The following is a 17,818-nucleotide window of genomic DNA, read 5'->3' as shown; positions in this document are numbered from 1 at the left end:
AAATATTCTTTTTGATGATTAATGCTACACCAATCCACTTCAATTTGTCATTCCTGGTATAGTAAACTATATGATTTGTCAGATTCAGAATGGTCAATACCAGAACGTTCTAGCTTACTAATGCCTGAGATATTGATTTTTATGTGTTCCATTTCATTTTAACAACTTCCAGTTTTCTTAGATTCATATGTCATACATTCCAGGTTTCAGTTAGTAATGGGTGCTTGCAACTGTTTCTCCTCATATTGAGTTGCACCCCATTAGCAAATGAAGGTTCTAAAAACTTTACTCCATTTACACCACATTTAGAAGACAGCTCTGGACTTTCAACCTGAGGGGGTCATCTCCTGGTACTATATCTGACAATATTCAGATTTATAATATTTTCATTTTTTGCCACTATATCTGACAGTGTTCTGTTGCTATTCATAAGGTTTTTAGTGGGTAAAAATTCAGAAGTAATTTGCCCATCCTTCTTCCTAGTCTAGCTTACTCTGAAAACTCTGCTAAATCCCGTTCACCATGGGTAACCTTGGTTGTATTTAAAATATCCCTGGCATAGCTCTAACATCAGACCAACATGCAAGCTACCACAGTATGGCAAACGGAAAGACAAGTGGTTGTCTCTCAATTTCTGGCAGAACAACGTGTTTCAAATAAAAACAAGATCTGAACTTGGACAAGAAGAAAATTTATTTGAAAACATTATTGAAATGGGGGAGAGTATTATTGAAATATTGTTAATAAAAGGGAGAATATAGGATCTGCTAGGATATCAAAGGCCGGTCAGTCACAGAAGGGTTTTTCTTTTATAAAAAGAAAGGACAGCGGGATGAACAGGTTACATGATACCACAGTTTATTACAGAATGTCTCTTCCTTGTGATCAGTCGATTTGGAGTAGGGCTATTAAAGAGGGGCTCTGTCCAGATTAATCAGTGAGTAGAAACATCTTGTTGTTAAGTGCTGTTGAGTCAGTTCTGACTCATAGCTAACCTGTACAAGATTTCCAAGGAGTGGCTGGTGGCTTTGAACTGCCCAGCTTGTGGTTAGCAGTCAAATGCTTACCTTAGACTGCCACACCAAGACAAACAGCTTAGCTAAACATTTATGAGACAAAGAATGATAATTTGGAGGGTCTGTGTCAGGCCTTCTCCTAGGTAAATAAGGATCATCTTCTAATCTTATCTAAATCATATGGGGAAAGGTGGTTCTTCACAGTGAGCCATTTCTTGGAATATAAATGGACGGGAGGATGTCGTGACCATTCTGTTTTTAAAGCACAGGACTCAGGTGAAGTTCAACATCATCATTATCTTACTTTTTTCCAAAATTTTTTCTCGAATGCTTCACTTAGTTGTTTAAATGCCAACAGAACATTATCATCTTCATCATCACATAATTCAATTAGTGAAATCCTATAAAAGAGTAACATTTTAATCTGTTATTATTTTAACTGGCTATGTGATCTTCAAATACAGAAATGTTTACTATACCTGATCGATTGGATAACAAGTGTCAAATCTCTGATCAAATTAAAGGCATCTCCCATATTTAACCTAGAGAAAAAGAGACAAGTAATATTTAAGGGAATTAATTCAGTTTTTTTATTTATTTAAAGGAATTAATTTAGTTTTTGGTTTTGTGTTCTCTGTGTGTGTGCTCCCAACTTACAGTAAGATAAATAATAAACTACCACTGAAATGCTGGCCTTTGAATACATTCTTATTGTTAAAATGTGCTTAGCTGGAATGATCAGGCACAGAAAACCAGAAATAGGAAAACTACGCAGAAATATTGGCATCCTTTGCAACTAACATTTTACTATTGTGAGATTATACATAAAATAACAGACTATGGAGAGTAAACGTGATATGGTTAAAAATTAAGATTTTTCAGAGATCTTGTGTATCACTAAATTAATATTGTAGATAAAGGTGTTGCAATAGAAAAGTTTCATACCAATTATCTTCAGTCAGTGCTAACAGGGAACCATGTTTGTAGAAGTTCAGTGCATAGCCATTCAATGGACGTTTTCTTCCATTTATATCATATTTACTCAACTGAAGGAAAGGAATGTCTTTTACATTCACACTAACTGTTTGTAACATAGCCTGAGAAGAGGCAAAAAGTTCACATTATTAGCATTTTTTTTAAATGTGCATTAATCTATGATAAGATTTGATTGACTTAGTCATATACAGCTAACTGAAAAAAAAATAAATTGTTGTTGTTGTTGTTTGGTGCCATTGAGTTGGTACTGACTCATAGCGACCTTATGCACAGCAGAACGAAACACTGCCCAATCCTGGGCCAACCTCACTATTGTTGTAGTGATACATTTTAAATAAATCATTGTCTAGTATGCACATAGTCCATGAAGTTTCTCCAAGCTTTGGTAAAACTGCTCCAACGAAATCAGTAAAACAGTGAATAGTTAAATTATTATAACTATTGTTGATGTAATGGAAACTATCTTTTAATGTTTTTAGAAATTTAAAGTTGAGTAGGCTTTTCAACAACTTTGAAATTATTTTATATTTTTCTGAAAAACTAATCTAGAGCCTACAAAAGTTATAACAGTATCATCCATCTATACATACTTACTGAGTTTCTTCTGCATGTCATATGGTTCAGAGAACAAAAAAAATAGGAAAAACAAACATAAGTTGTCATCAAGTAACATCATACAGCTTCTCTATCTTTAATATGCAGTTTGAATTCATTAGGTTTGAGATAAATCTCAGGATTCTGTATTTTAAATGCAGAGATGCTGGCCTTTCAATAATGTTACAGCACAAGAAATATTCATTACATACAAATACAAGTAGATAAAGGTGTTAAAATAGAGAATTCTCTTTAATTGGTGCTAACAGGGAACCATGTTACAGGTGACATGTATACCGCTGGTCTGTGGTCATCATTTTAAGTATCAAGGGCTTACAGTATAGTGATTCTCATGGTAAAGCATCATTTCTAATGGTGATTAAATTCAATAATAACATTCTTTTTCTTTTCCATTTCAGTGAAAACTGCAACTATTGTAGTTTTTAGCTGCTATCAAGTTAGTTCCAACTCATAATGACCTATGTACAACTTGAGAAAACACTTTACACTCCAACACCATGCTCACAATTGTTCTTATGTCTAAAAACTGCTCAAGTGTTTTTAAAAATTACTGAAGTGCAGAACACTACTATTCTGGAATAGGATTGATATGGCTTTGTTTTACTGACCATGTTGTTGTTATTGCTAAGCAACATCACGTAGATTGCAACACATAGTGACCCTGTAAAGGGTTTCCAAAGAGCGGCTGGTGAGTTTGAACTGCTGAACTTGCAGCTAGCAGTCCAGTGCTGATCCTACAGTGCCAAACCAGAATTCCAAGTGGACACTTTAGCTGGTATTAAAATCATGCGAACATCACTTTTCTTAAATAAATAGATAGGATAAACAGAAGTTTAACATTAAAATTAACATACATCATTTACCACATTAATATCAAATAAATCTTGATCGGTGATATTGGACAGGCACGCAAATGGGGAGACAGCAGTTCTCTTTTCTGATCCAGGCATCAAATGGGAAACTAGTTCAGAATCTTCATATTCTTTATCTGAAAAGTCTAGTAAGAAATTAATGGAAAATTAATTACATTATTCAAAACCATTATATTCAAAGTTGCCATCAAGTCAATTTTGATTCTTTGAAACCCTTTGTGTGTCAGAGTAAAACTATGCTCCATAGGATTTCAATGCCTGATTATTTTGAAAGAAGATTGATCACCAGGCATTTTTTTCAAGGTATATTTGGGTGAACTTGAACCTCCAACCTTTCAGTTAGTAACCAAGTGTGTTGCTGTCTTCCAGAGACCCTTGTTCTCCTATTTAACAAATTATTTAAGACACATGTTACTTGTTTTTACATTTTAACTAGAAAAAATGATTAAAGTTTTTGGAAAGGAAAATATTTCAGAAGAAAGTTTGAGAATCATATTTCCAGATCATCAATTGAAAGGCTTTGTTTTTGAACTAAACTTGCTCAGGACTTTGCTATTGGTTCTATTGTTTGAAGACATCACTGAGTCCAGTTGGGCAACTTAGGTAATTCTGATGAATCAATCCATTCAGAATAGATAGGCAACATTTAAAAAGTAGAACATATGTGCGTCATTACACAGTAGTAAACCTGAGGATACCAGGATACAAATTCAGTACTATACCCCTATACTTTAATGTGAGATTTATTGTCATTTAATTGGACAATTGTAGTGGCATTATAGCATATAAATACTGGACTGCAAACCACAAGGTTGATGGTTTAAACTCACCAGCCACTCCTCTGAAACCCTATACAGGGTCATTAGGAGTCAGAATCAACTCAATGACACTAAACAAAAGCAACAGTTCTTCTCTAGATGCCATGGAACAACATAAGCTACAAAATTCTCATAAGAGTTAAAATTGGCATGGATGCTTATATTCTTACGTTAATTCTACTATTCATATTTCTATTTTGTTGTTCTATTTTGTTAAATACCATTGAGTCAGTTCTGACTCATAGTGAGCCTGTGGAATGGCTGGTGGGTTTGAACCACTTACCCTGTGGTTCACAATCCAGTGCTTACCTTATACCACCACACCAGGACTTCATTCATATTTACATTGTTACTGTTGTTATAACTTTATAAGTAAAATTTGTTATAGGGGAAAATATATTCATTCCCATTTGTTTACATGTTTTTTAAAGATTCTAGTGAACTAATGAATACTTGAAACATTATTTACACGTGCTTCCAATTCTGTTTCCTAATGCTGTTGTAATAAATTAAAAAAAACATTTAATGGCTTAAATAAAACACATTTATAATCCTACATTTCTATAAGAAATGGACTAACGTCAAGGCATCTGTAAGGTTTTGTTCCTTTTGAGACTCTAGAGTTTTGAGCTCTGGTATAGTGTTGTAGGATAAGTACTGGAACTCATAACCACAAGGTCAGCAGTTCAAACTCAACCAACAGTCACTCTCAGAAACACTACACAGGGTCACTATGAGTCAGAACCAACTCTACAACACAGAGCAAGAGGAGAATCCATTCCCTAGTCTTGTTCAGCTGCTATAGGTTACAGGTACTTTCTTTGCTGGGGAACCCCTTTCACCTTCAAAACCAGTGTTGGCTAAATGAATCATTGTCATATCACATCAGTCTGACATTGGCTCTCTTATGCTTTCCTCTTCCACTTATAAGAACCCTTGTGATTATACTGAGAACACACATATAAAGTAGGATAATCTCTCCATCTCAAGGTCAGTTGATTAGTAACATTAAATCTATCTGCAGCTGCAATCTGCTTTTGCCATGAAGCCTAACATTCTCTTATTTTCCCTCCATTAAGGCATGAATATTTTAGGGAATCATTATCCTGCCTGTCACAGAAGACACTCAAAAAAGAGAGAAGAAGAATTATACTCACCCCTCCAAGTCCCAAACATAAGCACTTATTTAGAAATACCTAGGTTCTTTCCATGAAGCTGACTCATTCCTAGCTAATTTCTTAATCCCTGATTGAATAAATTGACCATTTTTCTCTTTGTCCTTTATGATCCATCTAAATTCTAATATACTTACTCTTCTCTTATCAACTATCTTATTGTCTGAAATTTCCTATTTAGGACAATATAAAAAAATGTACTATCCAAAATCTATTTTGCTCATTAATGAGGAGCCAAAGCTAGAGAGGAGGAGGAGAGGAAACAAGGCTGCAGGCAGTTCACATTATCCAAGATGGATGGAAGAGACAGGCTAGGCCCACAGCCAATATGGGGGTGGATGGGCATACAGGAGGCATGACTGACCAGACAATGAAAATACAGTGATTACCAGGGCTCTAGGGGTTAGATGGAGAGTTCAGAAATGTCTTCTTCCAAAGGAAGCTCTCTGCCACTTCTGCAGCCTCCTGCTGGCCTAAGTGGCCAGGCTTCAACTGCCTATAGACCTAAGAATCACCTACCACAGAAGCCCATTTTCAGAGTTAGAAAAGTGGGAAAGTGGAAAGAGGCAAGGTGCAGAGGTCCATGTAGAGGCCAGCATTGCAGACAGGTGATGGTGGTTACTGGGAACAAGCCTCAACAAATTATCAGGAGACTCTTAAAGGAGGATGTGGAGTCGGCTGAATGATAAAAAAAAAAAAAAAAAAAAAAAAAAAACTCACAAAGAGTCAATGGGTCATTTTGAGTCTCAGGCAGATGGTGGTTATGATGACTCTCTCTGATGACTCTCTTTATTTCAAAATGGTTGCTTCTTATATCCCTTTTAGAATATACTATGATCTCATAACAGTGACGTCCAAGCAGTTACAAATCAATCAAATATTATATTGTTACATCAAAGGTACAAGAGGAACACAAGGTCACCAAACATTCCTGTGTCTCTATACTCCTTAGTTATTCCTTAGTTACTCTGATAACGTCTGCCTTCTGTGAGCGACTCTGTTTCTCTCTAATCCTCCCTAAAATGTCAGGTTAATTTAAAATAAAGTTCTACATCTTAATTTTTAACTTTACTAACATCTGTTACTGTCTATAGATTCATTAGTTACAGATTACAATCAAAAACATAATTTTTACTATAACTGGTCATACATATAATTGATCAAACAATACAAACAAGAACATAAAAGTACCCTAAAGTTTCATAGTTAAGAACAAAGCAGTAATTCTCTCATGCTAACAATTTCTCAAAACTTCTAATCAAACTCCTACCTCTGTTCCCAAGCTCTCACTGCCCTTGACTGTCTCCTAAGCTGCTTTCTAAAAGCCTTAATGTCCTTGACTAAAACCACCTGGAATGTTTCTTACAATTTTAAGCTTGAATTGCTAAAACTTAGCTAGTGTGGTTATATCTAATGTTAAAACTTATTGTTAATGTAAAAATTAATTTTTATAATTACATAAGATTGAATATGCTGTGAAAGTTAATGTTAATGTGAAAGACAACTATTATAACGTGAGGTTTGTTTAAAGTATCTAATGATTATGCAAGATTTTCTAAAACTTCTTATAAGGAAATCAGAAATAAACTATTTTTCCAAGGGAAAGCTAGAAACTACGGGGCCCCTGCATGAATCATCCCTTGTAGCTCTGCTAACCAAGGGGGGCATTCATTGTCGCTCTGCTAAACAATGAACTTTTCATGCATAAGGCTTCTCGCTTTTCTGTTCCTTGGCAGGATAGCATCCGCCAGGTGATCTCCTGTTGTTTTAGAAGAAGAAGTTGTTAGTGCCATACATTCAGTTCTAATTCATAGTAATCTTGTATAGGGTTTCCAAGGCTGTAATTCTTTCCCCCGTGGAGTGGATGGTGGGTTTGACTTGCTAACTTTGTGGTTAGTAGTCCAGTCCTTACCTTACATCGCCACACCAGAATTCCTCACAGAGGTAGTGGGGAACCTCACACTACCACTATCACTACCCAGAACTTCTGCAGGATCTGTGGTGGTGGGGAACGTATGTTGGGAAAGGAAGATTCACCACACGATGTGTATCCTAAGATGTTCCAGGGTACCAACATTGAGACTCTCCCAAAAGACACTTGCATATCACCAAATTTTGCATACAACCTGGTCTTTGGACCTAACCATGTCAATAAGTAAGGATTAAGTGTATAATAATCCATCCCAAAATACGAATAAACAAAAACATACAAGCAGCTCTTATTGCTCCATTGTTTCTTCCTATTGAACTGTTGTTAAGTGTCTTCAAGTCAGTTCCAACTCATAGCAACCACGTACAGGATTTACAAGGAGTGATGGATGGGTATGACCTTGTGGTTAGTAGGCTAGTGTATCCTACAGCACCACACTAGAACTGTTCTTACTGTATTAGAAGCAAGGAAAAAAAAGCATTCTGTCACCTTCATATTTTCCTTTTAATTCTCTCTTTCCTTCCTTCTTTTCACCTTGGGGCACTTACCGTATTCTCTACTTCTAGGGCCTTTATTTTACTTGATAGAGTTAACTGAATTTTCTTTACCTATTTGTAATTTTTCTTTGTAGTTTACTCTGTCCAATCCTGCAAGATATATAAAATGTCTTAAAAATGTCTTTGTAATCTTCCATAGAACTCAAGGAAATACAACATATTGTTTACTCGTAAACAGTATTCCATTATTCTTTTTTCTATATTTTCAAATTTACCTAGCATCAAAAGTAGAACTAGTTAAGAGTGAAAAGAAACTAAAAAATATATAAATTATTCAAACATCCAGAATCAAAGCAAATCATGACGATTTAGCTAGTTTTGTTGTGGTTGTTGTTGTTAGGTGCAATCGAGTCAGTACCAATGCACAGCTACTTTATGTACAGCAGAACAAAGCACTGCTCCATCCTGGGCCAACATTATTACTATTGCCACGCTTGAGTCCATCGATGCTGCCACTTGATCACTCCATCTTGTTGGGGGTTTTCCTTTTTTTCTCTGACCCTCCACCTTACCAAACATGATATCCTTCTCCAGTGACTGGTCCCTCCTGACAATATGTCCAAAGTATGAAACACGAAGTTAGGCCATCTTGGCCTCCTAGGAGCACTCTGGATGCACTTCTTCCAAAATGGATCTATTGGTTCTTTTGGCAGCCCATGGCACTTTCAATATTCTCCTCTAACACCATAACTCAAATGCATCAGTTCTTCTATGGTCTTCCTTATTTACTGTCCACCTTTCACATGCATATGAGATTATTGAAAATACTATAGTTTGGGTCAGGAGCACCTTAGTCCTCAAGCTGACATCTTTGCTCTTCAAAACTTTAAAAAGGTCTTGTGCAGCAGATTTGCCTAATGCAGCATGTCATTTGATTTCTTGACTGCAGCTTCTGTGAGTGTTGATAGTTGATCCAAGAAGAATGAAGTCCTTGACAACTTCAATTTTTCTCCATTGATAAGAATGCTGTTTCTTGGTCCAGTGGTGAGGATTTTTGTTTTCTTCACATTGAGATGTAATCCATACTGAAGACTGTGCTATTTGATCTTTATTAGTAAATGTTTAAGTCCTCTTCACTTTCAGCAAGCAAGGTTGTATCATCTGCTAGTTTTACATAATATAACACATTTTCCATTATAAAATTTCCACAGCACAGATCTGAATGATTATATTAATTTCTATAGTATACCCATTCTTCATTAGTATAATAGTTAGGACCAATCGTCAGGTCATTATATGAAAACAGATCAAAACATAGTAGATGACTACATAATTTTATAACTGCCAAGCTACATCTTTAAATAATTGCCAAATTACATCACTGAATATCTGCCAAACCTCTTATAAACATTGCCCAGACAACTTAACTATCAAAGTCTACATTACTTTTGTCTCACACCTGGGCAATATTTACTACCAGAAATGTGTTATTAATCAGCAAAATAATTAGGTAGTAGATTTTTCTTTTTTTTTTTTTTACAAATATGAAATATCAGATAACAAAATAGTCAGATAGTTGATGTAATGGTTAGAGTTCTGTATCAACTTGACTAGTCTGGGATTTCCAGAAATTTTGCATTTACAATGTGTTGTCTCTCATGTTGACAAAACCTAATACAGACATGGTTAACTCTATGATGAATGACTACTAGTAGTCAATCAATTGAAGGGACATTTCCTTGTAGTTGTGGCCTCCTCCCAATATAATGGGAGAGGACCTGGGACTATGCATTTGTAAGCCATTTCCTTGATATATATATATATATATATATATTTCACTGGATTTGCTTCTCTAGAAAATCCAGCCCAAAACATGTGGTACCATGACAATGGTGTTCTGGAGAAACAAAATCACAGGATGAGTTTTCTAAATTGGTTCTCAAGTCTGACTAATTTTAAAGGCACTGATATAGGGTGGAGGCATGTCTGACCTCTAGTACATAGGATTCATCTTTGGGCTGATTTTGAGTTTGGTTCTCTTTTCCTCCTGTGGAGTCAGAGGAAGTTAGACATGGCTCCATGTAAGAGTGAGCGGGATTCATTGCAATGGCTCCAGACCTATGAAGTAACAAGCTTTTATAAGACAAATAATTAAAGGGGGATTGGATAAAATGTTTAGGCTGAGGGGAAAGCCTCAGCTTCTGGACATTCTTGTTAAAAAGGATGGCTGATTCAGGTCCTGGGCCTTTTGGAATCCACCCTGGAAGAGGCCCAAATCCATATACAGATGAATGGGGTTAGTCCAATGGAGAAGAAAAGATTGAACTTGAGTGTTTTAAAAGGTTTATGTGTTTGACTGCCTTATGGATATTGGTTTATCCTGCCTATTATTGTAAACTGAACATATATGGGTGATGAAAATGACTATTGGAAATTATGATTACAGAGAGCTTGTAAGCCTCACCCTATACTTGGATTTGTTAAAAGGGTAGTTAGAACTTGCCTGGAAAAATAGGCTGCTTGCTTTAAGCATTTGTAAAGTATGGAACCTTTGGTGGAATCCGGAGCCCCATCCACAAGCTTCAGAGTTGGCACATTTGCATTTGAAAAGACATGCAGACCAACCAAGAAAGGCTGGAAGAACAGGAGATTCATGCATAGAAAAAAAGTAGACAGTTTGGCATTTTGAATTTCAAATTTCAGAGGCATCAAGGCAAGGAAAGTTGGCCCATCAGAGAAAACTCTCTTTTAGGAGTAAAAGTTAAAGGAAACTGTCATGCCATATGCTCACTGGTGACTACCTAGGTCTATGTGTGAGTGGAATTTGGGGAAATGCAGCATTAAAGACATGGGCTGAGTTGGGGCATGCTATTTTGACACCTGTTGACCTTAAGATGAGATAAGAGAAAGGCTGCCTGGTCTGAAGTTTAGGAGTTGTGTGAACTCCTGAATCCACAGGCAGTGACCTAGCCCATGTGGGAAATGGCTGAGAATGAAGTGGCCTGGCTGATCTGAAGTGCAGAGAGGTATGTGTGAATTCCCAAACCTGTAGCTGGCACACATTTGACCTAGCTTTGATGGCTACTGCTAAGTTGACCAAAACCTAACCAGATGAAGTTAAACATATTTGATATTGTGAGCAAGTGTCCATTGCTACAATTGGATGAACTGGACTTTGCTTAAAAATGCAGTTACTCAAAATTCCAATCAGAATGGAAGATTCTTTGTATCAAGAAACAATGCTTGTCTCATCAGTGTACTGGTTTGATGTTGTTATTAAATGCCATTGAGTCAGTTCTGACCCATAGTGACCTTGTACAGAGTTCCCAAGGAGTGACTGGTGAGCTTGAACCACAGCCTTGCAGTTCAAACCTACTTTGCAGTTCAGCACATTAATCCACAGCACCTCACCAACATGATAGGATGGGCAATTTAGACATTGGCTATTGAAAATGGGAGCTATAGCAGCATGAAGTGGCTGACTTACAAACTTTCGTAGTTGTGATTTGTTTTAGAATGAGGGAACAAAGGAGAACCTCCACTGACTAGTTTTCCTCTTTTCCAGATGCCTCTAGTGAAATGGGGTGGGGAGTGATGCAGATATAATTTTATTATTTTAATTGTGATTAATTGCTAGTAGGATTAATTGTGATTGTCAAAACCCTAATTGTAGAAGATCTGTAACTAAACGTGATGAGTAGTTATCTTTCATTTCAGGAAAAGACCATCATTAGGGAAGAGTATCAGTGGAGGGTGGGATCCCTAACCAGAAAAACGGGTACAGTATAAATGGTAGCAGAAGTGATGGCATGGAAAGAGAGCAGCTATGGTCTCTAGCCTCATGGACTGAGTAAGGCTGTATGCCTATGAGAAGGAGGCAGGATTGCAGAATGTGCCCTTTGGACATTTAAATGAATGTATGTATTTTTGTTTTGTTTTGCATGTGTTTATCAAATATTATTGCTTTTTCATTTGTGAAATATAAGATATAAATGGAGTCAGTGATTCTTGGCTTTAAACGTTTTAGTTATATCAAGTGAGGTGCAAGTATAATTTTACAACTTTCTTAATTTGATACTATGCATATAGTTTATAGATTTCAAGTTGATAAGGATGGCCTGTAATGGTTAGGGTTGTGTGTCAACTTGACTAGGTTAGGGTTTCCAGTGGTTTTGCAGGTATGGTGTGTTTATTGATGAAACCTAATACAGGCATAGTTAACTCTATGATGAGTGGTTATGGGTAGCCAATCAATTGAAGGGAAGGGATCCTTCCTTGGAGGCATGGCTTGATTACAATGGACATGTGGAAGGGACTCTTTGTTTCTATTCCACTGGGGATCTGGGTCTCTGTAACTGAAAGCCATTTACTTGATAATAAACTACTGTCTTTATCTATCTATCTATCTATCTATCTATCTATCTATCTATCTATCTATCTATCTATCTATCTATCTATCTATCTGTAGTTGTTGTTAAGTGCCCATAGAGTTAATTCCAACCCATAGTGACCCTGTATAGAGTTTCCTAGGAGCAGCTGGTGAGCTTGAACCACTGACCTTACAGTTCAAATGGCTTTGCAGTCTGGTGCATTAACCCATAGCACTATACCAGGACTCATATATATATATATATGCATAAATATACATATATATGTGTATATAACATATATATGTGTATATAACATATATATGTGTATATAACATATATATATGTATATATCATATTGTTGTTGTTAAGTGCTGTCAAGTCAAGTCTGACCCATAGCAACCCTGTAAAGGGCTTCCGAGACTATATATATATATATATAGAGAGAGAGAGAGGAGGCTTTCTGCTCTTGTAAAGATTTACAGTTTCAGAAATCCTATACAGGGTCACTATGAATTGTAACCAACTCCACAGCACATATATATTATACATATATATGTTTCACTGGTTTTGCTTCTCTAGAAAACATGGCTTAGGATAGTTGGTAAGTGAGGAGATCATATATTAATGTTTGCAATTTCTTTGCTCTTATTTTTTTGAAAATTAATTTTAACTAAAAAAAAATTATGTCTACTTTTTTAAAATTGATTTTCCATTATCTTCATGTATATCAAAAATCTTACCAATTTCTGAGAGAGGTAATTGGTATTCTTTTTTCATGTCTGCCAACTTAGAAACTGTTAGGAGGAAAGAACCAAAATTCCTATGGATTTTGTTGTTGTGTTCCTCTACTGCTGTAGCAAAGTCCTTGGGAAGATCATCTAGAATCACCTAGAAACAATGAAAAGGATGAAAGCACAGGATTACTTGGGTTTCTGAGACACCAGATACAAAGTACTTTAAATGTCAGGATGGGGATAGATTTCTAAATATGTTTTCTACTATTTAGATTACAATGTAAAAATAAAAACTAAAATTCATTTCAAATCCCATCACTCAGAGATATCAATAATAAAGAATTGTGTATATAGTAATTCCTTCCAGCTTTTTATATGCAAATTTATGCTATAGTATCTCGTTTTAGAATAAGCATTAGACTGGTCACCACAAGGTCAGCAGTGGTGAGCAGTCTAATGCTTCAACCCCACCAATCACCCTTGAAAACCCAATAGAGTTGATGTGAGTTGGAACCAATGCGACGGCAACCAACAGCAACAACAAATCTCACCTTAATGGTCTAATGTTTATGCTCAATATTATATTTGGCATATTTCCTCATGTCATAGAATATTTTTTGAAAAGTCAAATCTTAGTTGTTGTATAATATTGCCATATACATACATATTATATGTAATATAATCTTATATGCTATATCTTCTAGTTTATATAATCATTCCCCTATTGTTAATATGGAAATAGATTCCAACTTTCAATTAGAAGTAACTAGGGTATTAAAATATGTTTATGACATTTTTGTTTATAGTTTTAATTATATCTTTAGTATAAATCCCTATAAGGAAAAATAAAACAGTAAAGAATATGTTTAAGGGACATATCTTTATATAGTTCTATCAATGTAACTGCCAATTGTAATTGACCATTGAAATGTATAGTATATATATTTTCATCTTTTAGTATAGGTGCATTTATTTGACATTTTATTTTCTTATAGTGTCAGAAATGCAATATATTGTATTAGATCTATTTTTCATTTTAAATTTACTAAGCTCATATTAATTTTAATCATTTTTCTCTTGATGATCTTGGCTTTTCCAGTAACCAGTTATTTCAAGTATAAATAAGGGCTAACATGTATTGAATGTTTCCTATGTGCCAAGTACTTTTATAATGCTTTGCATATATTATTTCACTTCATCTTCACATTAACCCTTCAAAGAAGATACTATCATGATTCTCTGTTTACAAGTCAGAAAACAGACCTGGATGAAATGATTTGCAGTCTACTTCCAGAAAGATTGCAGCCTGGTAAATGTTATGCCCTACAGGATTATTATGAGTCAGAATTGACAGCAATGGAAAACTGCCTATTTGCTAAGTGGCAGAGTTGGGATAGAGCCTAAGAACTGGCATTGAGCTGTGGTAACTACTCAGTTCACTACACTTACCTTTCTAATAGTTCTATCACAATGTCATTTCTTGTCCTCTGGCAACCATTGAATGCCCTGATCAATACTTCTAAATTGTTCTTAAACTGAAAAATTATGTCTTCTTGTTTCATATATAAATGCAACCATAACTATTATTTCCCATTTATTGCAATGCTGTTTGCTATCATCTTCAACATAATTAAAAAATATTATATTACTAGATTACTAAGAATCTTTAACAGGAATATGATTTTTACCCCTTAACTCTTCTGCTTTATCTCATTTCTAAATGATCTGAACTTTTTATGTTGATATCTATAAATTAATGGGGAATACTGTTGTTGTTAAGTGCCATGGAGTCAGTTCCAACTCATAGCGACCCTGAATAGAGTTTCCGAGGAGTGACTGGTAAGCTTGAACCACTGATCTTGCAGATTAAACTGACCTTGCAGTCGCATTAATCCACAGTGCCACACCAGAACTCTTACTCACTCATTAAGAGAAATGAAGTTATGATACATGCTACAACATGGATGAACGTAGAAAATATGAAATAAGTGAAATACATGAAACAGTGAAATAAGTACAAAAGACTTTGCATTTTAAAGCAAGACCTCAGACTTTTCATCATCTGAAAAGTCATTGTATATATATATATTGTTGTTGTTGTTAAGTGCCATTGAGTCGATTGTGACCCATAGCGACCCTGTACAGGGTTTCCAAGGCTGTAAATCTTGACGGGAGTAGAAAGCCTCATCTTTCTTCCGCGAAGCGGCTGGTAGTTTCAAACTGCTAACCTTAAGGTTCGCAGCCCGATTCGTAACCACTACGCTACCAGAGCTTATATATATATCTATCTATATCTATCTATCTATCTATCTATCTATCTATCTATCTATCTATATATATCCCTCAGTATTCATAGATGATTGTTTATAGAATTCCCCCCTCATGCAAAAATCCATGGATGCTCAAGTCCCTTACATAAAATGGTGCAGTGTTAGCATATAATCCACATAATCCTCTCATATACTTTAAATCATTTTTACTACTTTTAATGTCAAATACAATGCAAATGCTATGTAAATAGCACTTTCTGCCCCCTCATAGCATTTGAGGGATAACTTTGATCACCTAATAGTGTTTTTTTCTTTACTTCAAATATTTTCAATCCACTGGTTGGTTGAATCAATGAATGTGGAACCCATCCACACAAAATTAACTGAGGTAAGAAGAAGTTCTACTGGATTACAGTATAACCATGGTAGACAAAATACTATTGTATTTCATGTCATACTAAAAAAAATTTACAACAAATTACAGGTTGTGGTATTATTGCTTGTCTTACCACTGAATGAGAAAATGCCTTCTTATACTTTTGCATAGAGGGAGGCATATAATTTCTTCCAAATAGATGTGCTAACACTACCACTAAGGTCTCCATCACATCTTCAGAAAATGTCTTTGGACCTGTTAAAAAAAAAAGAGTTTAATTTTCAAAACTTTAGAGCACAAAATTCATCATTTAAAAAATATGTTGAGCCAATTCTTAATAACTCAATTTAAAATTTCAAGATAAAAGACAGTTGAAAGAGGGAGGGCTTGATGGCAGTTAGGGTAGAAGTGCAGTGAGGATCTCCATCAGCAATAACACAGAATACCAGATGAAGCAGGTTCAGGGGACAGTTCCAGAACTCTGAACCACATATATAGGAATATTTTAAAAGTTTGAAGGCTTATAGCCAGAGGAATTTGTAGCAGAAGCAAGAAATCTCTTATTTTTGAATCCATGGGGTTCAGCAGCTCCTAGAGCTGCCATCTTGGGCAAGTGGGGAAAGGATCAGAGCTGCCATGGACTGATGTCTAATGAAACCTCAGAGATAAAGGTGTAGGCATTCTGTGTGTGTGTGTGTGTGTGTGTGTGTGTATCTGCTCATTGGTCTCTTGCTGTCTGCATACCTCCATTCTGAAAACTAGAGGGGGTAACTAAGCTAGTGTACAAACCCCACACACACCCAGAGGATTCTACTACACACAGATCTCCTCAAAATTTAAAGGGACAGTGTCTACTTAAAACCAAATGGCAGAGCAAATGGCCACAGCTGGACCTGCACTGATTATCATTAGGAAAAAGGCCAGAAGAGACAGCATCTTTGGTCATACAGACAAGCTGCAATCATACCCTATAAAATCCCACAATCTAGGCAAGAACCAATACCAGCTTTTATACACCAGGTAGGCAGCCAACACCTGTGACAGTTACTCTGAGTTGAGTAGTAAGAAGAGCGAAAAGGGAAGCCCATCTCCTGATCATATCTACCTGGAGGCAATCAGACGCCATAAAAAAAAAAAAAAAAAAAAACCAAAACACACACTCATTTAAGTATTAAGGCCACAGTTAACTACCAAATATGCTCAAGAAACAGATGACCATATCAGCACATGTCCAGAAACAAGATAAAATGACTGAGACAAATGATTCTTCCATACTGGGAAGAAGAATAGGCTTTGGAAATGCCTGAGAAGGAATTCAGAAAAATAATTGTAAAATGTATCAAAACACTTTACAATGGAGATGAGAAAAATAAGGAAGAAGTCAGCGAAGTGTTACAGAAACAATCAAATAAGATTGATACAGTTTTGGAAATAATTTAAAAAGAGGTTAAAACAATTAATAATAGAATATCAGAAATGGACAATACACTGAAATGGCAAAGGAGTAGAATTGCAGAGATAGAAGACAGAACTAGTGAGCTGGATTAAAAAATCTGAAGAAGGTCTAATATTCATATTTGACAACATGATGAGGAATAACTTAAGAATTATTGGCATTCTGGAACAAGAAGAATCACACAATCCATAGAGGAGATAGTTCAAGAGCTGCTGGAAAAAAATTGCTTACCATCTGTTTTCATTGGAGTGCACAACTTATGAAATAAACCATTTACCAGGAAGCTAACTAGGACAAAATTTGCAGGTTCATGGTAGTGCAAATGGGACACAAGTCCGGAATATCCTATGGGAATACATTCTTGACTCAAGTATCCCTGTAAAACAAATTTTAATGTGTTAACCTTAAATCCCTGGGCCTCTAAAGTATTAAGTAACTCATCAATAGAGGATATTTTAGTATACTAGAGATATTTACCATAATTTAGTAAAATTAGGCTGAAATCTTACCTCTGTGGCCAAGAATTGCAAAGAATATAAGAAGTAAAATTTTAACATGCACTTGATTCTTGGTTGCTTGAAAGACATCAGTGAATGTTGCAGCACTGATAATGCCTGAGTATATATAAATCAAAATATCAAGTTAGACACTAAATTAATTTTATCATGTACCTTTCAGCTGTACTATTCAGAA

General features: G+C 35.6%; 1 protein-coding gene across 1 annotated transcript in view; it reads right to left on the bottom strand.

Moving 5' to 3' along the window:
- Positions 1-1,311: 1,311 nt before the first annotated feature.
- Positions 1,312-17,818, bottom strand: part of LOC102830723 (probable ATP-dependent RNA helicase DDX60-like) — a 123,837-nt gene continuing 107,330 nt past the window's right edge. Inside the window, exons 29-36 of the mRNA XM_006864551.1 lie at positions 17,635-17,739; positions 17,357-17,501; positions 15,803-15,924; positions 13,030-13,177; positions 3,482-3,624; positions 1,962-2,113; positions 1,496-1,558; positions 1,312-1,417 (exon numbers count right to left, since the gene is read on the bottom strand). Coding sequence (XP_006864613.1) covers positions 1,312-1,417; positions 1,496-1,558; positions 1,962-2,113; positions 3,482-3,624; positions 13,030-13,177; positions 15,803-15,924; positions 17,357-17,501; positions 17,635-17,739 — 984 coding nt within the window. The remainder of the gene's footprint in view (positions 1,418-1,495; positions 1,559-1,961; positions 2,114-3,481; positions 3,625-13,029; positions 13,178-15,802; positions 15,925-17,356; positions 17,502-17,634; positions 17,740-17,818) is intronic.

The sequence above is a fragment of the Chrysochloris asiatica genome, unplaced genomic scaffold (assembly GCF_000296735.1).
Source record: "Chrysochloris asiatica unplaced genomic scaffold, ChrAsi1.0 scaffold00066, whole genome shotgun sequence".
Classification (NCBI taxonomy): domain Eukaryota; kingdom Metazoa; phylum Chordata; class Mammalia; order Afrosoricida; family Chrysochloridae; genus Chrysochloris; species Chrysochloris asiatica.
The sequence above is the reverse complement of the archived record's forward strand: the minus strand, read 5'-3'. Positions and strand labels throughout refer to the sequence as shown.